The 27,675-nt window shown below is 40.3% G+C and overlaps 1 protein-coding gene and 1 long non-coding RNA gene across 16 annotated transcripts in view; one reads left to right on the top strand and one right to left on the bottom strand.

The window, feature by feature from the left end:
• Positions 1-27,675, top strand: part of DENND1A (DENN domain containing 1A) — a 511,997-nt gene that overhangs the window by 137,378 nt on the left and 346,944 nt on the right. For 14 of the 15 annotated variants that reach the window (XR_005792696.1, XM_040482265.1, XM_040482264.1 and 11 more), the window contains exon 4: positions 18,613-18,662. The exons of the other annotated variant lie outside the window; for it this stretch is intronic. Coding sequence is in view for 13 of the 14 variants with exons in the window: in XM_040482265.1 (XP_040338199.1) it covers positions 18,613-18,662 (50 nt within the window). In the remaining variant the exon portion in view is untranslated. The remainder of the gene's footprint in view (positions 1-18,612; positions 18,663-27,675) is intronic. 15 annotated transcript variants of the gene reach the window in all.
• LOC121034965 (uncharacterized) lies at positions 244-27,088 on the bottom strand. Its single transcript, XR_005792697.1, has 2 exons — positions 26,551-27,088; positions 244-836 (listed from the first exon to the last, which is right to left on the bottom strand). It is a non-coding gene; the product is annotated as an uncharacterized LOC121034965 (long non-coding RNA).

The raw sequence follows: 27,675 nt of genomic DNA, 5'->3' as shown, positions 1-27,675 counted from the left end.
AGATTGATAAGTGTAGTGTCTGCACACTGTGAGCCAGATACCATATCAGGTAAAGAAGAGAGAAGTAGTAGATTCCATCTTTCCCCTGAAGGACCTTAGTGTCTAGTAGGCTACAGGGGTAATGGGGTCTAGTAGGGGTCTAGACCTTACGGTCTAGTAGGCTACAGGGGTTGTTTTGTTGGACTGTTAGAACAATGCCATGACCAGAAATTGGGGATGTCTCTGAAAACTAGGACCTTTGGGTAGGGATGCCACCATGTAATCACATTCCTCCAATTTCTTGTCCTTTGTGTTATGACGCTGTAGAAGGTAATAAAGTTAATCAGAGTAGTACAGAGAAACCCAAGTGGAAAGTCCTGAAGCTGCCCTTAAAGATAATCTTTTAAGTTTGTTTTAGACGTGTGCTTTTTCCAAGAGTCACTGTTGATTTATGGATTTTTCCACCTCTTGCTCAAAAAGGTCCGTTTCCATATTTCTTAGTAACTTGGCAGTTTGGGACTGTAGATGGAAACATAATTTTCTCATCCACAGATATAAACTCTCAATCTCTTTAGACCCTAGGAGGTGATTGTTTAGCATAATAGCAACAGAGCACCCCGCTGAAGCAGCTTTCTTCAAGTAGTGCGTCAGTATCCACGATTGCCATCCAGTGTAGCCATTTTGATGGACCACATTACAGATTTTGAAAAGATTCATTGATAGATTGCAGATGTATAAATGCAATCCAGATTAAACATCTGCTTCCTTGTATATGTTTAAGAGTGTCCTGTTCTTGATGATTGTCTTGGTTTTTATGTTTTTTCGAGTATAGGTTCACGGATGGGTAAACAACAATCCTAAAAAAAAAAAAAAAATCTGTCACGTGTTGCTTTTATTTCTCCCAGTGTTGTTACAAGTCAAATTTATCACCTTGGATGAATGTCAAAATTCATGCTTGTTAAAGTGTGTGCTGAAGAGAAAGCCACCTTGTATATAAGAGCAGCTATCCTGTCATATCTATATCATGAGTTTCCCCCTCTCCCCCATTTCCAGAAAAGGGTGAATTTAAGAATGGGATAGGGTTGGGCTGACTTATGAAAACTGTATTTCAAAACCTTAAACATGTAGCTGAACTCAATTGAAAAATTGATACATTTTCTGACTTAAGGCTTTTCTTTTAAGTTGAAGATTTCTTCCCAATTTGGTCACTCCCCAGCTGTTACAGTTATATAGAAGGAACTCATTAAAAAGACAAATTCTTTCTGAGCTATTCTTTCTGAAAGCGCGCCAGGCTATGCAGCTACGTTGTACTACTACTTACTTGAATCTAACGCCAGGAAATGGTAATTATGCAATCCTTACTTACACATTCTTATTAGAAGTGTTCTTCTGGTTTTATTCTGGCTCCAAAAAAGCCCCACTAAATTTTAGACATCTGTGAATACTATTGGATGGTCTTGTTTCTGGTGAGTTACTCCATGATTGTGACTAAATGGACTGTGGCTGTTTTTGAGAGTTGTAGTCTGAGTCTTAACTTTAGCCTCACGTAACCAGTCTGTTACACATGGGCAAGTCTGTAGTCCTCCAGTCTCATTCATTATCCCTCCTAAGGTGCTCTCCAGTCTCCCTAGTGTGCCATTTCTCTCTGCATTCAACTCTCAACCTCTCTCATGTGGACTCTTCCTAATGGCCTACAACCCAATGTCCTTATAATCACTACCTTCCATAAGATGGCCAAAGATAATTTTCTAAAACCTACGTCAAATCACACCATTTCTCTTTAGTCAAAACTTTTTTTTTTTTTTTAATTTTTTTTTTCAACGTTTATTTATTTTTGGGACAGAGAGAGACAGAGCATGAACGGGGGAGGGGCAGAGAGAGAGGGAGACACAGAATCGGAAACAGGCTCCAGGCTCTGAGCCATCAGCCCAGAGCCCGACGCGGGGCTCGAACTCATGGACCGCGAGATCGTGACCTGGCTGAAGTCGGACGCTTAACCGACTGCGCCACCCAGGCGCCCCTCTTTAGTCAAAACTCTTGATGGTTCCCTGGTGCCTTCAAGATTGACACCAAATTTCTTAACTTGGATTTAAGGCCCTTCACAGCCTGACCTTGACTCAGCCTCCAGCCTGCTGTCCTACCACTTTTCACTTTATAAGCAGACATAGAACACCTCACTGTTTCCCAACATGGTTTGCTTTCTCCCACTTCTGTTTTTGTCCAAGCTGTTTTTATGGTTGAAATGCCTTCCTCAAGCTCCCACCAGGTATCCCCCAGGTATACTTCTGTTCAGCATTAATTGCCCTGCTTTATATCACTTCCTCTGTGAAATTTGCCGACTGATCAGTTATTCCATCTCAGCACTTGGAGAGCACTTGGAACATTGACTCCTTACACTGTATTATTGTCTGTCAATCTGAATTCTTCAAGTATAGGAATGACTGTAGTCCATGTTAGAGACTCTTTTCAGCAGATAGGATAAGTTACAGGCCCGTGAATAATTGTGAATATGAAGTATGTAATACACAGACATAATTGCTAAGGAGTCCAGGTTCCAGAAAGGAGGCTACAGGTGCATGACAGTGGTAATCAAGAGCATGGACTTTGGAGCTAGACTGATTGGGTTTGAATCCCAGCTCTGTCATTTAGTGGGATTTACCTCTTTGGGATGTCATTTCCTTCTCTATGAACTAGAGATAATCAGAGTAAAGACCTCCTAGGACTTTTGTGAGGGTTAAGTGATTTTGAAATGTGTAAGAGTGCTCAGAATGAGAACAGGCATCTAATAACCAATAGTTATGTAGTGCCTCCTCCTTCTAGGGGGCAGATTTAAGGTAGCAGTTACCCCGGTTTGGGTACTTTTGTTTTGTCAGGTATTAGGGTTATATGTGATGAGCTTTGCCTCTAGAATTTGACAGGTCCTAAGAAGAATTCTAGAAAACCTTTCCTTCATAAGCCTGCGCTATTCCAGAGCAAAATTTAGAGAAGTCGTAAAAGGAAGAGAGAGTACTTTGTCAAGTAGAGATGAAGAGATATAATCAGAAACCGTTTCTGAGTATTTATGTTCTAAAACGTACTGAAAATGTGGAAACTCTTGTAATGGTGATGAAGGGGTTTCAAATAACTAATTATTTTTCATTTATTTCATTTCCATCGCGAAATCTGTTTTGAGACTTTCCGTGTTCAAAACCCCAGAAATTTAGTAACGGGGCCCACAGTCCTTGTGATTAGCCCTTTTTGTTGCGAATAGTGATTTGTACTATTGTGTTAGCTTTCATCTTTTAAGTACTTACATGCAGCAGAGTTAAGAGTCTTGTGGCTACCATAATTTCAAACTGTCACCTTTGGTCAGTTTCAGATTTCAAATGTGAACTAGCACGAAGCCCAGACTGTTGGACTACTCTGTGGTGTGTGCCTGTGTGTGTATTTGCAAGTGGGGATTGGTGGGTAGAAATGAAATGGTATTTATGAAAGAATTAAGATTGTCTTTGAAAGAGCATTGAGTTGACCAGAGTCACTTGCTTATATATCAACCTTGTGAAATGTGTGATATAATACTGTTTCACGTTGCTTTTATTCCTGGAACATTCTTACCCGGCACTTTGTCTAATAAATACTGACTCATCTCTCAAAAGTCAGGTCACATGTCACCACCTCTGAGGAGTCTTCCACATCCCCTTGGTAGAACCTGACAGTACCTTCCTTATTCCTTGACCATACTTTCTGTCAGAAAACCCAGCACACTTTATTGCATGTATCTATCTTCTTCCTCCCCTAAGCAGGAAGTCAGGGAATCTTACTTGCTTCCTATCCATATCTCTAGGACCTGGTACTGTGTATGGGTATATGTATTCCAAATATTTGCTATATAATAATAAATGATTGTTTGAATAACGTTCCCACTGTGATCTTGGGCTCAGAATTTGAATGAGGTAGGACAAACCAAAACCCACATTTATTGAATCCTATCTTACCTAGCAGAGGCTTTTAAGGTTCTTGTATTTGAATGTATTTCAAACAGGATGCCTCTTTAGTAACATCTAATTTTAGAAGTGTAAACTGTAAATTGTTGAGAGCATCATTTTTATCAGAGAACTCTTCCAACCTCCCAGATACTTCTCATCTCTAGAGCTCTAAACCACTGGTAAATTGAGTGTTTCTAAATTTCTAAAATATATCTGTTATAATAAACAGATTTAATGGCAGCTAAAATCTTTGCATTATTCATGTCTCACTTCTTTCTTTTTTAAAATTATACTTATTTATTTTGAGAGAGAGTGAGTGAGCGTGACTGGGGGGAGGGGCTTAGAGGGAGAGTGAGAATCCCAAGTGGGCTCTGAGCTGTCAGCAGAGACCCCAACACAGGGTTCGATCTGATGACCTGTGAGATCATGACCTGAGCCAAAATCAAGAGTCGGATGCTTAATTGACTGAGCCCCACCCAGGTGCGCCCCATCTTAACAATAATCCCCCCTACAAATTTTAAGTGCCCCCCCTTTTTGTGTGTACATTTGGCCCAAAGAAAAGTAGAAGGCAAGTATGCCCATGTTATATGAGGTCTGGCTTTGTAAAGGTCACGTTGGGCAAAGGCTTTAGTTTTTCAGCCTATTTTTTTTTTTTCATCTTTAAAACGGGAAGTGTAGTAATTTTGTAGAACTGACAGGAGAAGTGGGCATGATATATACACAACACCTGGATTAGTCTGGTTCGATAAAGATTATCTGATGTAGCATGAGGAGAATGAAGCAAAGAGAAGATTTTCCTGTTTCCATGTAATTGATGATGTCTGGTATTGTATTAAGTCCTAGAATATAGATAAGTTTTTAATGTGGATAAAGAGCCTAGAGTCAAGTGATAAAAACTATTCTAACCTCTCTCCCCAGTTTCCCATCACAAGGCAGATAGAACAGCTGTGTGTTCTTTCACTACCCTCCCGACAAGCCATGGGTTTCTCTCTAAGACTCTGATGACCATAGCATCTAGGGCACTTTTGAGAGTGAAATGGGCACCATGATAACACAGAAATCATGAGCAGACCAGGATGTCTTGGGCAGGCTGGCACATGAGACTCCCCTACCTAAGAGCCTGTGACCCAACAACATGAATCTTTCACTCCACTGCTGCAATTGGAAAGTGAGGTGGGAGAGAGGCTTTAGCTTCATTTGGCGTGGAGGGCTACCACTGCAAAGGTGTAGCTGTGTGAGTGTTTGTAACTGTGGAGACAGAATCCTAATCAAGTAGGGACCAAGAATGAGACTCTCCTTTGTAGTCAGCAAAGCAGCAAGCTGAGAATTGTGGGAAGAGCTTAAGCTCCAGGGGTAGATGAACTTGGGTTTGAATGTTGGCTTGTCCATTCACTGTCTACTTGCAGTTAGGCAAGTTATTTCACTCTTCTATCTGAAACTAATGTTATTCTGCTTTCAAAGTTCAGTTCACGCGTAAGAAGTTGATAATCGTTATAATACATAAGATTACTGGCAGGATCGTTGAGCATCTGTACTTCTAGCACAGGTTGTGCAATGTATTAGCTGCTTTGTCAGTCTCCTTCCGCTGGTCACTTTACCCCCTCCAGAGAGCAGATGACCATTGGTATATGAGGAACATAATGAAGGCTGGATCAGAAGAGACTTACATAGGTCAATTAGATACTTTAAATTATATACATAATTCTTTTTTTTTAATGTTTATTTATTTTTGAGAGAGAGAGAGAGAGAGAAAGAGAGAGAAAGAGAGAAAGAATATTCCAAGCAGGCTCCACACTACGAGTGAGAGCCAGATGCGGGGCTTGAACTCTTAAAAGGTGAGATCATGTCCTGAGCCGAAACCAAGAGTCGGCCACTTAACTGACTGAGCCACCAGGTGCCCCTAAATTATATACATAATTCTTATGTTTATTGGGCACAGATGGTAAGCTTTTGACAGAAATGACTGATACTACATTTATACCAACATTAATCATTTCTTCCATTCCTTTCATTTTCTATATCAAAAATAAATATTGATTCTCTGGTAAATTCCGGTCTCCTTTGGCCCATTTGGTCTCACAGTTTCCTATGAAAGTTAAACAAGAAGACATGTAGGCTGTTAGCACAGTGCTTGGTAGTAACAAGTGCTCAGTTAATGCTATGTTTTTTCTTCTAAATCCCCTTAGTATCACCCAATCATTTTTCAGCACCATCTTTCACTGGAAGTTTCCTCTGTGCTGGGTACTCCACTGGACACTGGCAGTGGGTGTAATCCCTAGCATTCTTAGCTCAGTCTAGTGGGAAAGACAGATCTGTAAATAAATGTATTCCATCAATTCTAAGAGGCACACATTTTCACATCTTAACATCTTAACGTCTCTGAAATTGGGATGCATCTTAGAGTCAATGGTAGATCATTTATGGCCATTTTTTCCCCTAGTGGTACTGAAAGATAATAGTCTTACAATCAGTGGCTTCTTAGATGCAATGATATACAACAGGTTACCGCAGTAAGAAGTCTGCTTTCTTTGTATACGGGAAAATGGACTTTGGGAATCTCTGAAGAAATAACAGATTATCAGGAGCATGTTCTGAAGAGAGATTTAAGCTGATCCTGTGTTCAAATTTGTTACACGTCCTTTGTTCTCTTCAACTACAATCCCTCTCCATGCTGCTGGGTTATTATTAAGGCTCCTGTGTGAGGCCCCTCTTCCTTCTCAGGGGCCTGGCAGGCACCCAATTGTGTGTCTTTACCGTCCTGAAAGAATGTAGGGTCCTAAGATTATGGTCAGTGTAATGCTAGGAATGATAGCAGTAGGATTGGCGTGGGAGCTCAGGTGAAGAGCTCACTGAGGGTAGCTTCTGAACCCCTCACAATCTGGAAGACTTTGCGGGTGGCAGCAAAGTTAGAAAGCAGCATGCAAATGGATGTAAAGGATTCAAACCCTCTTCGTGACTTCCAGTGCTCTAGAATAACGTCCAGACTCCTTAACATGCCCTGTAAGGCCCCTCATGATTTGGCCCCTGCCACCTTGTCCAACCTCATCTTCTTGCGTTCTCTTTCCCTGCTGCCTCTGCTTCAACATGCTAGGCTGACTTCAGTTCTTTGAACGTGCCCAGGTTCTTGTTCAGTGGCTCCTGCTCACGCTTTTACTTTTTTTTTTTTTTTTTTTTTGCCTTGCCTCTCCCTGTTCCTCTTCCAATCTTGGTGAACACCTCATTGTTCCTAACATCCCAGCTGAGAATGCCACTTCCTGAGATGCCTTTCGTGACCCTTCCATCTAATTTCAGGCCCTGTCATTCTGTTGTAGAGTACTCTCTTCTGTCATAGCTCCTGCCACGGTCACCTTCTACCTTTGCGAGGCATCCATCTCTCCAACCAGATCACGAGCTCCGCACAGACGGGGCCTTTAGCACATCGGTTTGAAAAGATTATCTTGCTTAGGGAAAAATAACCCTCTTCATCTTCTAAGATGACTGAAATATTTCTTCTAAAATACATCTTCTAAAAATATTCCTCTTCTAAGATGACTGAAATGCTCTTGATTCCAGGGGCTCCCTTGTGTCTCCTTTCTTGTTTGTTAACATTGGAGAAGCTTTTAAGGAGTTGGAAGCTTCTCTTCACGGATTTATTTCAAAATTCAACAACCATGGCAAATAAGTTGAATCTAAGTCACACAAATGGATGGTCTGTCCCCCAGTGAGTAATAGTGGTGCCCTGAGTTCTTTTCTTGTTTCAAGGGGGTGAAAGAGCTGAATGAGTGGTGGGGTTCCAGGAACCTAGATGATGCATCTGGATTTTTAACATGTTAAGCTTGAGGTACTTAGGGGACATGGGGCAGTAATGTCCAAAAGGCGGGGCGCCTGGGTGGCTCGGTCAGTTGGCCGGCCCACTACAGCTCAGGTCATGATCTCACGGTCTGTGGGTTTGAGCCCCGCATTGGGCTCTGTGCTAACAGCTCAGAGCCTGGAGCCTGCTTCCGATTCTGTGTTTCTCTCTCTCTGCCCCTTCCCTGCTTGCTCTCTCTTTCTCTCTCAAGATAATAAACATTAAAAAAAAAATTTTTTTTTAATTAAAAAAGAGAAAAAGAAATGTCCAAAAAGCAGTTGGAATAGAGCCTGGTGCTAGATGTAGTCTAGGAAGTGAAGATTTGAATCGGACTCTCTTACAAAGCAATGATAATTGGAATTAAAGTGTAAATAGACTATGAATGGAGGAGAGTGCAGAGTTAGAAGAAAGAAGATAATATCCTGGAAAACACACTTAAGGGGAAGAAGTTGAAAGAAGGGCCAGAAATTAAGTAGTGAGAAGGCCCTGGTACATTCTACATCTAATAGCACGTTGGGTCCGTAACATGTTGTTCGCATGAGTGGCGAGTAAAGCGCTAGAAAAGACTTTTCTTTTAATACTGCTTTTTGTGATACTGTAAACAAAATAATTCTCAAATTGAAGAGCTGTCCATGATCCGGAGAACATCAGTCTATCTGTTAAGAAAACCCTGAACCTTAACCTGTAGTAATAGTGAACTGTTAATTTAAGAAGTTGTTTCTCTGAAGGGTTTGTGCCAAAAAACAGTTGTGAATTTTGAATAGTGAAATATGGTTGGTTTGTAATTCTTTGTTTTTTATTTTTGACAATTTTTTTTAAGTTTATTTTGTTTAGAGAGAAAGCATGAGCAGGGGAGGGCAGAGAGAGAGAGAGAGAGAGAGAGAGAGAGATTCAGAAGCAGAGCCCGATGTGGGGCTTAAACCCATGAACCATGAGATCATGACCTGAGATGAAACCAAGAGTCGGACACTTAAGTGATTGAGCCACCCAGGTGCCCCTGTTTCTGTTTCTGTATTTTAAATAATTTTCTAAAAAGAGAGCATGTTGGAATGCAGCAGATATTTGGCCATTTAGCAATATCCATGTGTGAATTGTTGGCTCACCATAGAGCCAATACGATTGGCATGCCCATTTGACCTTTCAGAAATTTCTGGATTGGGGGCTGGCACACTACAGCCACCTGGCCAAGTACTGCCTCGGGGTGGCTCTTATGTGTGTCCTTTGAGCTAAGGTGGTTTTTACTTTTATGAAGAGTTTTTTTTTTTAATTTTTAATTTAATTTTTATTTTAGAGAGAGAGTGCAAGGCAGGGAGAGAGGCAGAGGGAAAGAGAGAATCTTGAGCAGACTCCAAGCTCAGCATGGAGCCCGATGTGGGGCTCAATCTCATGACTGAGATTGTGACCGGAGCCTAATTCAAGAGTCAGTCACTCAACCGACTGATCCACCCCAGGTGCTCCTATGAAGAGTTATTAAAAAAAAAAAAAAAAAAAAAAAAAAGCCCTAGAAGAATCTTTGATGGAGTCCATAAATGTCCTGCAGAGCCTTCAAATATTTACTATCTGGCCCTTTAGAGAAAAAGTTTGCCAACTCCTTCTTTATTTGGTAAGTTGTAAGTGAAATGAACCAAAAATTCCTTAGGAAAACCTCAAATTGATGATTGTTGTTCCAGAATGTCTTGCATGTCATAAAGCTTTTCTTTTAAATAGTGACTTAGCTGTTGAATTACGAGAACATGTTTTCGTTGGTCAATCAATCAACACTTGACTGATGGATAACTGCCTTGTGTGACTTGATAGTGTGGTCAGAGGGTGGAGGCTTTCAAGATTGTATGGTATCTTCTAGAATTGATCTGAAAAGTGTTTAAGTCTATTCAGATACTGTTGTTGTGTTTACAGTTTATCCCAGCCTCAGGTAAACACTGGCATCCACATGTTAGAGCAAGATATGTAAAGTAAAATAAAACATATATGTGGAATTATTTTCTTTGTTTACATTTTGCTGGCCCTCTGAAGAGCTGTCTCTAGCTTCAAAAGAAAGAAATCCTTGATTATTAGATTTTGGAGAATTATTTAAATTGCATACATTTTTTTATTTCAATACTGTTTCATATCACCTGCCTTCTGTCTGTATAGTGGGATGTCATTGATCTGTTCTGAGTATAAATTTCCTCAGTTCTCGAGTCCTCCTGATACCATTTTATTAGGATCTGCAAGTTGTGGGAAATAAAAGTTGATTTGAAACCGTTCTGTAATTGGAGATGACTGTTCAGTGACGCCCTGTCTAATCAATTGCTAAATAATTCTCTCTCAAAAGCAGATTTGATATTTACATTTTGATCTTCATAGTCTGTTCCCAGTGTTTGTTGATGGCGTCTGACATCTCCTGCCACTGGATAAATAAAGCCTATTATTTCCTTTTCAACGTTTTAAGCGATTACTCTCATACAAGAGCTGAGAAGCAGAAGGTTAGATATATTATCAAACTATGATCCTGCCTATCCAAAGAAGCTGGGAACCTTGATTAATATGCCTTGTTAACTGATGATTTCAGTTCCATACTGGTAGTGCTAGAATAATTTGTATAAACCAAGCAGTACAGATTCCTTATTTTAGCACTAAGACTTACAAAGGCTTCTTTTAGCAGCCTTTAATTTTGTACTTATGTATGTGACATAGCCTGTGGCTGTGATAGCTACTGTGAATCTCCAGTTGTTTGGGGATGAAAGGAGGAGGCAGCTGGAAACTCGGTAGCTACATCTAGCTGTCTACCTAGAGAAGGCCTTGATTTCAAGTTTATCTAAACAAGCTCGACTAATCCCAACTATCTAGGGGGATCCACTGTCAAAACAAGCAGCGTGGCCCTGAGGCAAACACAGCTATACAGAAATGAAGGCTGGGGCTTCCAATACTCCGATGACTGCATACTGGAGGCTTTTTTTCCCCCCTGAAAGAGGGTAAGAGAGGTAGAATTTGCATAATGCCTTTTCATTGGAAACTTTTGGAAAGCTGACAGACCTCCAGCTTATAGATCTGCAGCCACAATACAGAGTCTATAGGAGAATCCTTGAATGACCTAACCATATTGAAAGAAAATATAAAAGCGTCCAAGTATAGCCAAGTGAGAGAGGGAAAGAGGCTGATGCATTGTCTAACATCTGCTGTACTTCTCGTTAGTTTTGTTCTTTGCTATTCTGTGTGGACTTTGGAGAAGCCTAAGACAGCCTAACACGAATCCTATAATCTTCCTTCTGAATATTTATGTAGTGTGCCAGCTTCTAAGCTGTCCTTTGCGTTTCCCTACTTCCCCCTCATTTTCATGCTCTCAAATGAGGCCAACATTTCAAAAGCTAAATAAATGTTTGTGAATGTTTATAAAAGATTTGCATAAATTTGTCCTTGTCTGACAGAGATCACTTTTTTCTTATGCCAGTTCTGAAAAAAATTTTTTTAAGGTTTTGGTGCTTGTCTGGACAACAAAGTCCTGCATCCCAGAACAATGATTGCTGATTAAGTGGGTATGCAATTGTGACTGAATAGGCTTTCAAGATACTGGGTAAAAAGGCCTATCATCTGAAGGCTGAATCATAGCATTTAGAAAATGTTATCAGAAGTACACATTTAAATCTATTTTTTTGGTACCGTGTCATTAGGTAAGACAAAGAGTGCTTACAAGTTTAAAAGTATAACTGCCCACCGGTTTTAACAATTCTTCTGTATACATTTTAATAATCAGAACGTTTCAGTAACTCAGAATATCACTGGTCTTTCCTACGGTTGGACACATTTAAAAATAATTTTTAGACCTGGAGGCACTCTTTGGAAACTGCAAGTCTACCAGTTGTGCGTGTTTAACACGGTTACTGGGGTGGTGATCAGAGGAAATCGGACACTCCTTCAAGACATCTGAATGCACAATCATACCTTGAGAAAATATAAACTACACGAAATATGTGTTAGGGCTTAATTATAGGACACACACACACACACGCACACACACAGCCCAGACACTTGTGCCGCCGACGTGTTTTGCTGAATTCATTTATCTTTTAAAATTAGAATAGATTTTGTGGGGTGGCAGGGGATGTTGTGGGTAGAGGTGCTAATTCAGTTCAGAGATATTCAAAGATTGGCAGGAGAGAGAGGTAACAGCCAGTTCTGTTAGTCCTTTGGTTGTATTGGTTTAGAGGCTTAAGTTGTCATTAAGGCACAAACTAGAGCCACTTCTCTGACACAGTTTTTATCACATCTGCTAGGCTTGTGTCCCAAGAGGAGACGTGGAGAGCAGTGAATTCAGCATGGGCCCATTATCGACTGCTTTTTCGTGTGTTGTAAAAGGAGTGAGACCTCAGGGAGGCTTGGAGCCTCCTCCCGTGTAATGTCCAAGTCAGATTTGAAGGACTGGTGGCAGGAAAGCTTTGGCCTTTGGGTGTGAATTCTTAGAAATAGAGGCACAATTAAGTTTAAAAAATTCAAGGACTTTGAGCTTGATAATGAAAGATTTTTTTTTTCTAGACTAATGTGAGCAGAAAAGTTGCCCATCTGTGCACATTTTTGTGTGCATTTAAAATATTTAAAAGCTGACAGCTTTTAATATGCTTACAAAATACTATTTCTATCAGTGCTCTTTTTTTTTTTTTTTTTTTTAATAGCATCTTCCTGAGGGCCAGTTACTTCTTCAGTGAAATCACGTTTGCAGTTTCACTGTTGGGACTCTATTCCTTTGGTAGGTGTTGACTTGTATTCCCTCCTCGCCCATTTTCCCTATTCTTTCTTCCTTTTAGGTATATTGATAACATAAATGTTCAGATGACAGGACTTAAAATGTTTAAGGAAATGAAACAAGGCAAAATATTTTATAGTAATAATGTTAGGGCCAACCAGTGCCACCAAATGCTAACTGTAAGAGATTCTAACCAAATCATTTGTCCATCTTCTAAGTATTTGAAACAAGTGTCAAAAAGTTTATTGGTGTTTAATACTGACCTTAAAAATATAGCTCTCTCATTTTCACCTCTCTGCTATAAGCTTTTACGTTAATAAAATGAAATGTTAGAACAGAGGATTTTACATAACACTGTAATTTGGGAATGACTTTAAGTAATTTTTTTGAAGAAAAAGAGGGATAGAAAGAGAAATTTTGTTAGTTTTTTTTTTTTTTTTAATAAGATCCAGTATTTTTACTTTTGGATTTCACTTCCTGAAGCTCTGTACTTAAAAGTAGTTCTAGAAGAGAGGTGGCTCTCCTGCTGTTGTTAGCATTCCACCGATGTACTTACTATCCATGATAATTTAGATATAAAATTTATATGATACATGTTACAGAATATAATGAATTTCTGTACTCTTTTGTAATTTTATCTTTGAATGACAACAGCGAATGTGTATATTAGGTATTGCACAAATTAGCATGATAACATAGGTAGAACTCAAAATTAACATTTATATTTAAAAAAAGAGTAAGGTAGGAGTAAATATTGAAATATACCAAGGAAAGGAAGCAGATTCTGTAGCATTGGAGCAGCACTGTTAGAAATTTGACCTGGCTTTTATGTTTAGGTTGAAAGGCCTTTCTATAAAATCCCTTATGCAAAGATTTTTTCACTGAATAACATTTTTTTAAAGTTTGGTTGTAAGTATAATATGGATCTTGGATTTAATTTGACATTTACAGAGAAAGAAAAAAATTGTATTTCCTCTTTTCATATTTAGAAATTTCTGATCAACATTCTTGAACTTGGTGCTAATTAGGCCTCTAAAAACTTGTTACCATTCTGCTTTACCCTTCTCAGTCGTACGCATTAAAACCTCTGGTAGCTTTTACTTGGAGTCCCTGGTTTTAACCTGAACTGGTTTAAAATAGAAATTTTGTTAGCTTTTTGCGTGTTTGGATTTTGTGTGTGTTCTGTTTTTAACTTTCAACTTGAGTTTTAAGATCATCAGTCAAAGGCTTTTCTTTCAAGTCAGTGCCACTCATCTCAATTGCAGGACTTGGACGGTCAGCATTTCCCTCATGCTATTAAAAACAAAAAATTAAACATTGAAATAGAGTATTTTAGGAATTTAAGCTCCACTGATCTTTTCATCACAGTCTACATTTTGAAATGAACAAATAAATTGTGTATAAAAAAACTCAGGAAACGTTCTCCCACTCTGTTTCCCTGTCTGTCCCTCCTTAACTCTTTTTGGGCAAAGGTAAATTATCGACCGCTGTATGAGCTTTCAGCAAGCTACAAGAGGGGCTGATTATAGCTCTCCGTGTTTTAAAATATACATTCATTTACTCAAGCTGTCTGCTTCCTTTATTTGAATGTTTGCCTGCACACATTTCCTTTTTCCTTTTGAACTATTGAAAATGTGTCTCATCTCCCAGCATTCTATAACCCCAGTGGACATTATAGTCAGCCTGCACTTTTGTCTTTCAGATGGCATTTATTTGTGGGGTGTGTATGTCTGTGTCTGACTGTCGGTGGTTTTCATCTGCTGAATACAACTAATTTTTGTTTACGGGTTTCAGTGAAGCAATGAAAACAAAGTATTGACATCCAAATTGATGGCCGTTGCAGGACCTCGTACATCTCCCCACCCACACCCCAAATTCAGAGTGAACTGGTTAGCCTCATTATTCATAATCTCAGTTGACTGCATCAAATGTAGTCTTCGAAGTTTTGCTTCCAGATAGAATTCTATGATGAATAATATTATAAATTAAAAACTTTACCTTTTTTTTTTTTTTTTACATTTATTTATTTTTGAGAGACAGAGACAGAGCATGAGCAGGGGAGGGGCAGAGAGAGAGGGGGAGACACAGAACCCGAAGCAGGCTCCAGGCTCCGAGCTGTCAGCACAGAGCCCAGCACGGGGCTCGAACCCACGAACCGTGAGATCATGACCTGGGCCGAAGTCGGACCCTTAACCGACTGAGCCACCCAGGAGCCCCGTAAACTTTACCAGGTTTTTAAGAGCACATCTCAGTTTCAGCGAAAATTCAATTTACTTTATCCAGATTGGAGCAAGTCCCCTCGATGGGCCTTCTCACCAGATGAGAATTCACACTGGGGGAAACGAATCCAAAGGAGACTGACGTGAATCTCGAGTTCTTTTCTGATTTCCATTTGCAAGTGAATCCAGTGTTAGGTGTGTTGATTTCGTGTTTGGTTCATACTCTGAGGCTTGGTATCTCCTTGTGGGCAGAGCTTTGTAGCTGTTGTTTCTCTCCTATACTGTGCAATCTGCTGTTTGATATATGCATAACTGAAGGTTTGTGCAACTGTCTGTCCTCCATGCATCTCCCCACCCCCTCTGCTCTGCTTTCCTGCCACATGAAGTATCGTTGATTTTGTTAGGAAGAAAAGCCCTTTTAGAAATTGCCTATTTCATAAATTGTCTGGTGACACAAGGGGTTGAATGCTGCATTCTTGTCTCATTTATTTTGAAAACTTTGCTACTGAACTCACCTTAATCAATGAGCTCGGTGTTGTCTCCAATAAGTTATGTGTTGGATATATTGATTGGGAAGGATTTTAGAAAACCCGTCTGGGGTTTATAATGTCAGCAGTGTTTTGATTATGAAAAGAGTTGGAACCTGGGGACGTGGAACCAGGTGGCGAATGTCCTAAAGCCAGCGGTGACATGGTGGACTGGTTCTCTCCTGGGATCTAGTTCATGCCCTGCACTTTAACTGTGGTGACTGGCTACTATAGATGCACTTTTTTTGCTCATTAAAATGTTAAGAAATCAAACTGTACATAAAAAGATTTGTGAAAATATAAACTTGGGAATTGATCTGGAGAGCTGGCACGATTTTCCCCACCCCCTGCCTTAGCAATGAGGTCATTTACATTTCATCAGCCGTACTACATCTTGAAGATCTGATTTATGTGGCAGTAGTTGAGGTTGTACTGAGGCTGGTTGTCTGAAAGAGCTTGTGTAGGCGAGAGAAAAAGGGGAGAAAACAGGAAGATTACCATTTACAAAGAAAGTTCCCAGCCAAAGACACAGAGAGGGCAAAAAGGGGTTGCTAACTGCCTAGTGACTTTGGCCAGTAGAGTTAACATTGAAAGACACTCTGCCATAAATATAATGCTCAAAATATATTTATATCAGGGTTTTGAAGTCCCCTCTATTAGGGAGTGGTACTTTTCCTATCCAGGTAATTGTGTTTTTTCCTTTGGAAAAGGATGATACGGTAGTTAGATGTGTATATATAGGGAAAAATCAGTATTAAGAAAACTGGTCTATTTCAGCAGTTTTTACGTATGAGATACATTGCTCGTTTCCCCCTTCCCAAACTAAGACGTAGATTTTTCAGTTCTGATTGAGATAATGTGTGAATATGCCTAACACAGAGTAGATGCTCATTTTTGTTTTCTCCTCTGACAGCACACCACTGTCTTGTTTGACTTAAATTGGAATATCAAGCTCTTGTAATATCACAAACATGAAGAAACATATTGTAATGCACAAACATGTGCCTACATTTGCCTATATTCCCTTCCCTCCCCCCCTTCTCCTGCCCTATTGCTTAATTAGACTTATCACTGCTTTCTTGGGTAAAAGGAAAGCTCTTGGGAGGTGGGTTATACCCAGCCCACATTGGGTATTTTGATATTTGTTCTAATATTATCTGACAGACAAGTTCACGGTTGGTTATTACTCTTGACATTAGAAAGTGGTAAGTAGTTTCTATATTGTAGTGAGTAATAAGTTGGGCATATTAGATTCCTTTGACTCTGCTGTAGAGCACAATGCTTCCTCGGAGCCATGGGGGTCCTTTCTTTCAAAAATCTTGAGGCCTTTTGGCAGCTCCACTCCAGCATAGAGTAGAGAAGCACTTCTGCACCTGTCACTTCTGAGGGGAGAGGATAACTGTCTTTGTAGCTGATGTTGGCAGTGAGTGAGCACCGGGTACTGAGTTTTAAAGGATGCTCAGTACATATACTGAAGTCAGGAGATGCTTTGTGGTATCTGGAACTTGATGGGAAAGGAATTTGCAAGGATTTCTTTTTTGCATGTAAATCATAAGAGTTTTGTATACGTGGGTTAGAGTATGTTTTAGAATTAAGACCGCAGACGTTGAATGTTTTCTGTGACCGTTTTCCCAATATTTGCCTGATACTGACATTATGCACTAAGAAATGGCTCATTTTTTTCTGATTCTCAATTAGCTTTTGCAATTCATTTAAACATGACTGGTTTTAAAACAATATGTATGGACTTCTGAATGCCACATTATGGAATTAACTGATGTGTCAGTGATGCCTCATAGAACATGCTGAAGTATTCTTATCCACTCTTTTTCATTTTTTAGTTTCCTCTGCCTTCACTCTTTCATGACATGCCTTAACAGTACTGCGATATACACAGTAGCAGTCCAAGATGATATTAAAAAATAGGATATGCTCAATTGAATTATGTAGGCGGAACATGCCTGGCAGAGCAAGTCAGTGTGCTTTCTGCTTCATTGAGTGGGTTATTAGATTGATGTGGTTTATTTCTTGAATGATAGAACTGGTTTTAAAAATAAATGAAGCGAGAAGCATCAATTCAGTTAGCATTGATAATTCATTATTATTGGTTAGAAAAGTGCTACATTTGTAAACTGATCTATAATTTATCACTTGGATTAGGATTTGCAATGGGCAGGTTTGTTTTAATTTGAACCAGCTTCTCAATGGCCGAACAATGTGTTCTTCATTTTGTCTTGAGGTTGGGATTTTAAATAAAGAGCAAATCAAATGCATGAGAGGAATACTTTTTTAAAATTTATAACGTTGGTCTGTGAACTTATGATAAGCACCAACTGTGGGCTGTCCAAGTCTGCAGTTAAATTAAGACAAGCTAGAGAAAATTTTATGAAGGAAGTAATAATTAATTACTTGTATATGTGTTTAGCTATGTGTATATATGCCATATATGTGGAAATGTGTCTCTTGGGAAAAGACACACACACACACACACACACACACACACACACACACGCACACACACAGTGTATTGTGTCTTATGTAGTGGTGGTCTTAATGTCAGAAGCCTCTCCTTTATGAATCTTCACAATGTTGCTCTGCTTTTTATTCCCTTTTTGTACACTTCCCCTAAATATTATGTTTGGTTTTATGTACACGTTTGTAAGAAGGTATCTAATCTGGTAGTTTGCTTTGGATTTTCACAAATTACAAGCAGGTAAGTGTGCCCAACTATAATGACATTTAACTGAAAGTAGTGCATACTTAAAATTGCTGGTGTTGTGATTACAAAATAAATCTATGCCAGAGATGGCAGCTTCTTTATAAAGTAAGTAAATGAAGTTTTAAACTCTAAAAAATGTAGTTGACAATGTTCAGGGACAATTACCGTCAAGTTGGCTTTCTCTTCTGCTTGCGATTTGGCCTATTGATGTAGGGAAGCGTTGTCTAATCCCGGCCCCCTCTGTTCCTAGGTAACAGGCAAAAACGGTGCCAGCAACAGCGGCCCTGCCAGGCCAAACCCATGTGGCTCGGTGTTATTCACTCTGATCCATATGGTCAGGCTGGAGATGGTCCCTGGAGGGGTGTTAACACTCAGCAACCCAACCGCCTCCCTCCCTTCAGAGCTTTCCTGCACGGCTCCTGCTGCTCGCCCATGTGTGATTCTTGATTAATTTTTCATTTTTAATGAAGTTTGATCATGTTTATTATTTCTCATGATTGACTGCCTGTACTCCTCCCATGTAATTGATAAAGCCCATATTTCTTCATCTGTCTCCTCTTTCTTTAGGGTAAAGTTGCTAGATTGTGTGCCGTGGTTAATGCTAGATTTATTGGTCCCATTAGATGTATAAATTATCTCTCTTTCTCTCCACAGGAAGTTCTACAGACTTTGACCAAGTTTTGTTTCCCCTTCTATGTGGACAGGTAGTGTCAGATTTTCAAACTTTACTAGAAAAAAAAAGTGTCAATAAACCTGCTATGGAAAATAAAAACCACACCATTCTTAACATTCTGTCTGTTTAACCAAGATTTAAAACATCTATGTTTGAAGGAGAGTTGCAATAGTCTCCTTTCCTGGGGATTTTATTGACACTATCAAAAAGTTTAAAGCTTAGAGCTTTGCATTGGTCAGTCTGTGAGATGTTTTTCACACGGCATTAAATTTTTGATTTTGGTTATCAGTCTCAAACCATGATTAAGAATGGTTGGTATTTATTCCAATGCTATTTAATTTTACTTAAATATGAATATATTTAACTTAAGCAAGCAATGTTGCATTATTCCATGGCCTTATGAATATTATATAGACTTTGTTTTTCCTTGATTCAACTTAAAATTTGAATGATCACAGGCCTATCTTGTTTAAAGGTGTTCAGCTATTTAAAAGACATGTTGTTAAATAGCATCTTGTGTTTTAGGTGGCTAAGAATGGCATCTATGGGCAAATAAGCATTTTCTATAGCTTTCTAGACTAAAAACATACAAAACCATCTGAATATTACCTTAGATTTTGCGTTCTGGTAAGCTGTTGGAAAGGTATCGATATAAGAACTCCAAGATAATTAGAATAGTCCGAGGGTTAAGAAAAAAAAAAACATTAGTTAATGGTAACAATTTTGGAAGAACTTTTTTTTTAACTGTATAAAAACTATACTTGACTAGCAATAAATTGTTGAAGCAGTCTTCTTAATCTTATTTTCAAGAAATGTCTCCTGTGTGTTTCATTACAGTTTAAGCATTATTTTTGCAACCTACATTATGCCTTAAAAAGTCCACTTTTAGTGACAGGGCTTTTAGAAAATATCATTACAAGTAATAGCTGCCATAATGTGTTCTAAGGAAACTATACAATGGCCCATCTTCAGGAAGGTTCTGCCTTGTATTTTAGTGTGCCCAAACCAGGCAGGTCTGAAGGGTTTTGGGGGTTTAGAGAGCACGTGGGGAGTGTGCTGTTTGGTCTTCTCTACACTTGGTGGGAGGGGCGTTCCGCTTTGTTTGGCAGCAACCTGAAAATGGTGTGAGATGAGAATTGGTAGCCAAAGGAGTTTAAAAGAGTATTAAAAGGAAAAAGAGTACTAAAAAGCAGCACTGGAATGTTGCCAACTACTTATAATCACTATTTTCCCTGGTTCTAACATGTTATTTTTAAGCCAATCAGCCATTGTAGTGTTTCCAGACTTGGGCCTTTTTAAATCCTGGTACCCATGTTGTTTTAGCAGTGGATTCATGCTCAAAACAGAATAGCCTTAGTTTTAAGAGGGTCAGTCTTTGTAATGAGAGTCCTCTTGTCTCTTCTTTATCCTGTTCCTTCTTAAAATAGCAAGGAGGTAGGGTTTTCTTGAGAGACATTTAATGCAAACTTCACATTTATATGTATGAATTAGCAATGCATGAAATTTCCTCCAGTCGCCTATAAAATGTATTACAAATTATGGCAAGGGCATATTTATATAAATTAATAAAGCTGAGATGTTTTTATTTAAGTTTTTTTTTATTTTGTTTTTAAAGTTGTTTTTTTTTTTTTTTTTTTTTTTTTTTTTAATATTTTTTATTTTTTTTTTGAAGTAATCTCTACACCCAACATGGGGCTTGAACTCATGACCCTGAGATCAAGAGTTGCACGCTTTGGTGACTGAACCAGCCAGGCCTGGAGCCCTAAAGCTGAAATGTTTTAAAATGTGGTTAGGAATCTAACAAAGAAAAATGAGAGAGCACGTTTTTACATGACTTCTTGTAGTGGTGATCAGTTTGGGAGAGGTATTCCTTAACTGACTTTAAAATCGAACTTTGGAGGAAGTGCACAATGTGATTAGATCCAGCCTGGTATGCCCCTCTTTTCCTCTCATGGCAACCACACCCCTCTACTTACCTACCTGTCTGGGTGATTACATTCTTGAAAGAAAGCAGAGTCTTTAAATAGTTCTAAAGGTTTTTTGTTTTGGTCACCAATCCCCTGATACCTTTTTTTCTGTTGTGAGAAAATTTTTTTTCTTCTAAAATGCTTCTCTTTAGATCACTCTCCCCTAATCAGGTTTCTCATATTTTTAAACAGAATGATTTGGGACAGACATGTCCCTTTATGGATCTGCTTTAACCCTTGCCTTGTATAATGGATCTTCTTTTTTTAATGTTTGTAAATTTATTTTGAGAGAGAGAGAGAGAGAAAGAGAGAGAGAGAGAGAGAGAGAGAGAGAAAGCATGAGTGGGGGAGGGGCAGAGAGAGGGAGAGAAAGAATCCCAAGTAGGCTCCACACTGTCAGCCCAGAGCCCGATGCAGGCTCAGTCTCATGAACTGTTAGATCATGGCCTGAGCCAAAATGAAGAGTTGGACGTTCAGTCGACTGAGCCACCCACGTGCCCCTATAATGGTTCTTTCTTACATTTCATTATGTTCCTCACCCTGTAAGTGTTGATAACTTTTATTGATAAAAAAAAAAACAAAACCCACCTCACTTTATTTTGGGGACTGTATTTTTTTCTCTTCTCTTTCCCCACTTGTAACCTTTGCATATTTAATGCCGAAGAGATAATAATGATGGAGTTTACTTACAATAAACACAAAGGTTTTAATGTTACTATTTTTTTTTTATTACTTTGCAGTTGGCCCTGTCGAATGGATATGCCCAGATTCTGAGGCCCACAAACCCCCCACCCCCAATGTATTTTATTTATGATGTTGTTTGCTTTAGAAAATATGTCAGCATGAGAGATGAGTAATGCCCTAGGTGATTACGTTCAAAAAAGAAAGCTTCCTAATCTTTTTAGTATTTGTACTTTTCTACCCCAAGGAACAGTAATACAACTTTCCGACACTTCTAGTCTATATCAAGAGTGGGATTTTCACAGTCATCGTCAAATCACCCGTTAACATTGACATCTTACTGTCTCTTGTGTTGTTTTAAGATTTTTCTTCCTGAAAGTAGGACTTATGAAAAATAATAATGCCAGTGGCTCTTCAAAAGAAAGTGCTTTCTCATGTGTTACCTCACTTTATCCTCCTGTCCTAAGAGATGAGAACGGGTGCTATTATCCTCATTTGAACAAACTCTAAGCTGCAGAGAAGTTAGGATTTGCCCACAGCCCCCTTAGGCTGCTGGCACAACGTAGATGTCCATCTCCCAAATGAATACATTTTTCTAGAACATTGTTGTGGGAGCATCAGTCACCAAACAGAGCAGAAAGGAAGGAAATTTGTATTTGAGCCCTTAATTGACTCCAGTCAGCGTGCTGGACACGTCTACACTGGTACTTCATTTGTTTCTTCTAAAAGATGGATGATGGTGGGATCTCTTTTACAAAAGAGCAAAGGAAGTTTCCAAATGTGTAGCCCTCTGTCGGGCGGCACGGAAATGGTATTGGACTTGGGGTCCCACCCACCATGTGTTTCTCAGTGTAGTTCAGGAAGTATTACAAGCACGCGTTAAAGAGTATCTCTCCAAATGGACAGTGAGGTTAGAGAAGACTGAGATGGTCAGAGAAAACTTCTCACGGTGGGGGAGACAAGGGTTGAGTCTGCAAGGACAGTGAGCAGGGGGTAAGTGGAAGGGAGAGCCTCCCTCCCCATCTGTGCTGAAGAGCAAAGCAGAGGAGAAACCACGGGTGAGCCTAGAGCTTGCTCAGCCAGAGCAGATGGAGCCTGTTGGGGAGAGGGTGACGTGTACCGTGATAGCTTGGGCTCTGGCTACAGGAGGCCTTGAAAGTGTGTGGGAGCAAGATGAAATTCATCTGGTTCACACGTCCCATTTTACAGAAGGGAAACCGGGATTTGTAGAGGTGAAATGATTTGCTTATGGTCACAACGAAGCAATCACAGCTGGCAAAGAAACACACACTCTTACTCCTAGTGCAGAGTTATTTCCACCCTATGCTGTACTTGAGGCTCTTGGTGGAAAGGAGTCTTGACGTGACCTGTTGAATGGCTCAGTCGGTTAAATGTTGGGCTTCGGCTCAGGTCATGATCTTGCGGTCCGTGAGTTCGAGCCCCATGTCAGGCTCTGTGCTGACAGCTCAGAGCCTGGAGCCTGTTTCGGATTCTGTGTCTCCCCCTCTCTCTTTCTCTCTCAAAAATAAACATTAAAAAAAAATTTTTTTTTTAAAAAGGGAAGAAAAAAGATTTATGTGCCACTTCATACCGTGGTGCTACTTGCTTGCCCTTGGTAGCTGGCAACCTGCTTCAGTCGGAGCACTCAGGAGACTCGCTGGAGGATGGAAAAGCTCTTCCTTCCTTCCAGGTTTGTGCTTCTCCTCTTTCAGAACCCAGCAAGTCAGCTACCGTCCGATTGCCCTATAAATCATCCTGTACCCCAGTACACACAGATGACATGAGCAAGGATGAAATGACATGATCTTTTAAGGGTCAAGGGAAGGTGCAGTTTGTTGGCTTAGGATGTAACCAGGGATGCAGATGGGATTCACACGCTGTTTGCTGTTTTGTTATGTATCTGTTACGTGCCAGGCAGTGTGCTGTGTTCTCCTGCACTAAAGGTTTACACATTTGACAGCTTACCATCACCATAATGCCAAATATGAGGAAACGGGCTCAGAGAGCTTCAAAACCTTGCCCGAGGTCCCACTCCTAGTAAGTGGTAGAGCAGCTCTCAGAACCCACATTTATCTGACTTCCAATTCCACCTTACTTTTTCTCTATCACACCACCTCCATTAGATCCATCACACCAGAAATAAAGTAACCAGGGGCACCTGGGTGGCTCAGTCGGTTAAGTGTCTGACTCTTGGTTTTGGCTCAGGTCACAATCTTACAGTTTGTGGATTCGGGCTCCGCATCAGACTCTCTGCTGACAGCACGGAGCCTGCCTGGGATACTGTCTCCCTCTTTTTCTGCCCCTCCCCTGTGTGCACGCGTGCACGCGTCCTCTCTCTGTCTCTCAAAAATAAACATTACAAAAATTAAAAAGAAATAAAGAAATACCAAAAAAAAGTCAAAGTTTCTTTCAAAGCAATGTATATTTGTTGTAGAAAAGCAGAAAATTCTAATAACGGAAGAGAACGAAACCTAAGGCAGAAAATGAAACTAATGTGCATGATTAGTGTGTCAGTCTCTGCCTGCCCAGACCTTGGCCCTTATTCTGCGTCTATACATTCATCATATTCTGCTTTGTGAAACCGGATTCGTTTGGCCCACTTTCATCCCTGTCTGTCGTCTTTGGTTTTTGTCCCGTGACTTTTCTTACCACGGTCATCTGCAACCTCTGTTTTGCTCCTCGCGCCTTGTGGTCACTGTCCACGGCATTTGACAACAGTGAAGCAGCAGGGCTTTAGTGGGCAGATCATTGGGGGTAGCAACCTGGAGGACCTAGGTTTTATTTTTTGTTCTGCCGCTGACTTGGTCCCTGATGTGTGGCAAGTGACGTTTCCCCTAAGGGCCTTAGTTTTCTTCATGGGTAAAATGAGGGGACTGGATTAGGTCTCTCCTGTTCCTTCTGGTTTTGATACTGTTTTGATTTTCCAGTTTAGGATTCAGTTTTGCTTTGTCAGGTTCATGTAGGTGAAGGAGTGGAGAGATCTCTCTAAATCATCTGGTGAGTTTCTCGAGCAGATAGGTATTGCCCTGTATCTGGCAGTGTGTAACCTACTCTAGGTCCCCAGACATTTTGGGTCAATGCCATTCTTGCCACTTGGATCTTTGAGCTTGGAATGTGAGAAACTTGAGTCTTAGGCAGATGAAAGGTTTATGGAAGGAAGCTTTGAGGCTCATGTAACTTAAGGTTGAGATGTGGTAGTATGATAAAACTTGATCCCTGCCCGATGTCCTGTATGCACAGAAGGAAAGGAAAAGCAGCACTAGGGGGGCCCTGCAGTGGTGCTTGACAGGTAATTGTTAGTGAGCCATATTAAATTGAGGATGACAGAACGTTAGGTTCCATGTCTCGAATTTTATAATTTCATAACGATTATTTTCACTTTGTATCTACTATATGCTAGTTACTTTGCATACATTGTTTCTACTCCCCAAAACCACTCTGCAAAGTATTTTCATTTTGTAGGTGAGGGTCAGAGAGGTACAAACTTGCCTGCCCTCCCAGAGCTAATGACCAGCATATCTGGGATTCGAATCCAAAGGCCTGTTTCTTCCCGCTCCTGCGTCATGAATCTCTGCCTCTGTTGAATCATCAAGAGCAGCTTAAAAACCAGTTCTGCTATTTCTCTATCCTCTTGTTCCCGTTCATTGTCCTTCTTGGAAGAGTTAGCTACACACTCCAGCTTACCCCTCAGCCCTCTTCAGTCTTTCTTCTGCCTCTGTCATTCACCTCGAGCTTTTCTTATCAAGGGCATCTGCAACCTGTATATCGCTCACTTCAATTTTTCTGTCCCATCTTGATTCATGGGTACAGTTGACCATTCCTTCCTGCCTGTTCTCCACTTTTCCTTTGATGGTCTTTTATCTATGGGTAATCTCGTCCTGATCCTCTTTTGTTTCTCTGAATGCTCTCGCTAAGTGACCTTGTATTTTACTGTGACATTAAATACATCTGGGTGTAGACGACATCAATTTATAGCTCCAACCCAAACCTTCCCTCTGATTTCCTAGGTAGTATGTTCAACCACGTACTTGACATTTCTATCTCAGGGTTTCTCAGACTTACCATATCCTGAATGGAACTCTTAGCTCTCCCCCCAAACTGGTGTTTTGTATCATGAAAGAGTAATTTGCTGTCTTTTTACTCTCCGTACATCTGCAAGCCTGTCGTTATGCACACCAGCTGGCTGTAATTTGGAACTCTCCACCCGGACCCCACCTTCACTCTTCCCACCATGAGTTAAGCCTCTACCTTGTCTCACCTGGACTAGTCCAGTAGCCTCCTGATTATTTTCTCTGCCTCTACTTCTGCCTTCTCCTAAACTATTCTCCACATGACATTTACAATTGGGTTAGACTGTTATTCCCTTGATGAAAACCTGTCAGTGGCTTTCCATCACCTTTACAAAAAAAAAAAAAAAAAAAAAAAATCCCAAATTTTTACCATGACCGATGCAGCTTTCTGTATGATCTGGCTTTTGCTTTTATCTAGCAACTTCCTATCATGCCACTTTCCCTTTAGCTCCTCTATCTTAGCTGCACTGGTGTCCTTTGAGATCCTTGAACATGCCTAGCTCTTTCCCACCTGAGAATCTTTGCCCTGCTCATTCCTCTGCCTGAAACACCCAGTCCCCTGTTTCTGAAGTCATTGCTCCGGCTCGTCCTTTGTCATCTTTGAGAAGCTGTCTCTAACCTCCTTGTCTGAATAGGGCTTTGCCTTTTCTTGCATTTTCTTCCTTCCTTGTTCTTACTTTGGTTTCATAAAACACTGGTACAAGCTGTATGCTTTGTGGTACACTTGTTTATTCCTTTCCAGCTAGCTGGGAATCTCTGTAGCAGGACAGATGGTGAGCACTTTTTACGGGATAGCAGTCTAGTAGTTGCTCATGTAAGATGGACAGCTAAACTGAAAGTGAGATAATACGGAAAATCCCATCTCTCCCTGGAAGGTTGAAATCACCCTGTCTGTTGACATGCTTCCTGTCATTTATACACTGAACCTGTAAATAACTTCGAGATTAAGCAAAATGCTGCTGGAGGAGCCTTGAATGGTTCACAGGCATTTCCAAGTCAGCCTGAATGTTAACATCTGGTTTGAATATTCGTTGCTTTTCTCCCTTGTTTTCCATATTCATCTAGGCTTGGGAAGTGCAGTGAAGGGTGGTGTTGGCCCTGGTCTCCTGGGCTTATTTCTGGAAATACTCAAATTTGGTTTCCCTTGCTCAGTGGGCAGTGGGTCTGTTCGAGAAGACAACTATCTGGATCCCTCACATACCTGAGTTCCTTCAGTGGAGTTGAACGCTGGAGGTGAGGGAAGGGTTTCATCGTGTTTAGTGGAGGCTGGCAGGATGGAGAGGGCTTTGAAGCAGAATGGGGCTTGGAATTTCGTTTTAGTCCTGATACCTTGAGAAAACAAAACCAACAAAACAAAAAGACCATGTGCCTCAGTTTTCCCATCTTATAAAGCAAGAGACTCGAGTCAGATGGTGTCTGCAGTTCCTCCCTGTTTTAATCATTGTGAAATCTCTGATCCCTGTTAAAAAGTTCTGGATTCTGATACTGGAGGTAGACACAAACCCTGCAGCGTCTAACGAAGCAGACCCTTTCCCCAAAGTCATTTTTATGGAGAAAGAGTGAAACTCTCCCAGAGTACAGCAGCAAGCGGAGAGGGAATGACAAGATTCCTCAGAGATTGAGAACCCTTCAACTTAACCTCTGAGCACCCTTGCCTAACTTTTAGTTTATTGCAGATTGTCCAAGGAGAAGAGATTTGAGAGTTTGCTGCTTTAGGACCCCTTTTGCTTGTTTGTTTAAGTGGCTTGTACTTTATTAGTGTTTACATTTTTTTTTTTTTATCTTATTTTTGAGAGACAGTGCGCACGATTGGGGGAGGGGCGGAGAGAGGGAGACACAGAATCCGAAGCAGAATCTGAGCTATGAGCACAGAGCCTGATGAAGGGCTCAAACCCACAAACCACGAGATCATGACCTGAGCTGAAACTGGATGCCTAACTGAATGAGCTACTACTACCCAGGCGCCCCTACCCTGTTAGGATAAAAACGGTGAATCAACTGAGAATAACAAATGTTGTTTCCTAAGCTGTGTCCCTTTACTCGTTTACATTACTGTAAGCATGAACAGCTCCCTTGGTCTCCCAAAGGACTGTCCTTTACTGAAAAGATGCAACTGAGAAGAGAGAAAGGCAGGCTTCCTTTCTCCACTCGTAAGGATTACAAAAATGAATCCGTCAGGAAGATGCTGAGCAAATGCATGATTTTAATATGAATTTTTGTTTTCCTTCCGATGGTAGGTAACTTGACAGCTTGCGTCTCTCTTATTAATTGTTTTTATTATGGACTGGCCTTTATGGTAAATGCTTACCTCACTTATTCCCAAAAC

This window comes from Herpailurus yagouaroundi, unplaced genomic scaffold, assembly GCF_014898765.1.
Source record: "Herpailurus yagouaroundi ecotype Mexico unplaced genomic scaffold, PumYag 160, whole genome shotgun sequence".
Classification (NCBI taxonomy): Eukaryota; Metazoa; Chordata; class Mammalia; order Carnivora; family Felidae; genus Herpailurus; species Herpailurus yagouaroundi.
Note: the sequence above shows the minus strand (reverse complement) of the source record. Positions and strands in the feature narration are given on the sequence as shown.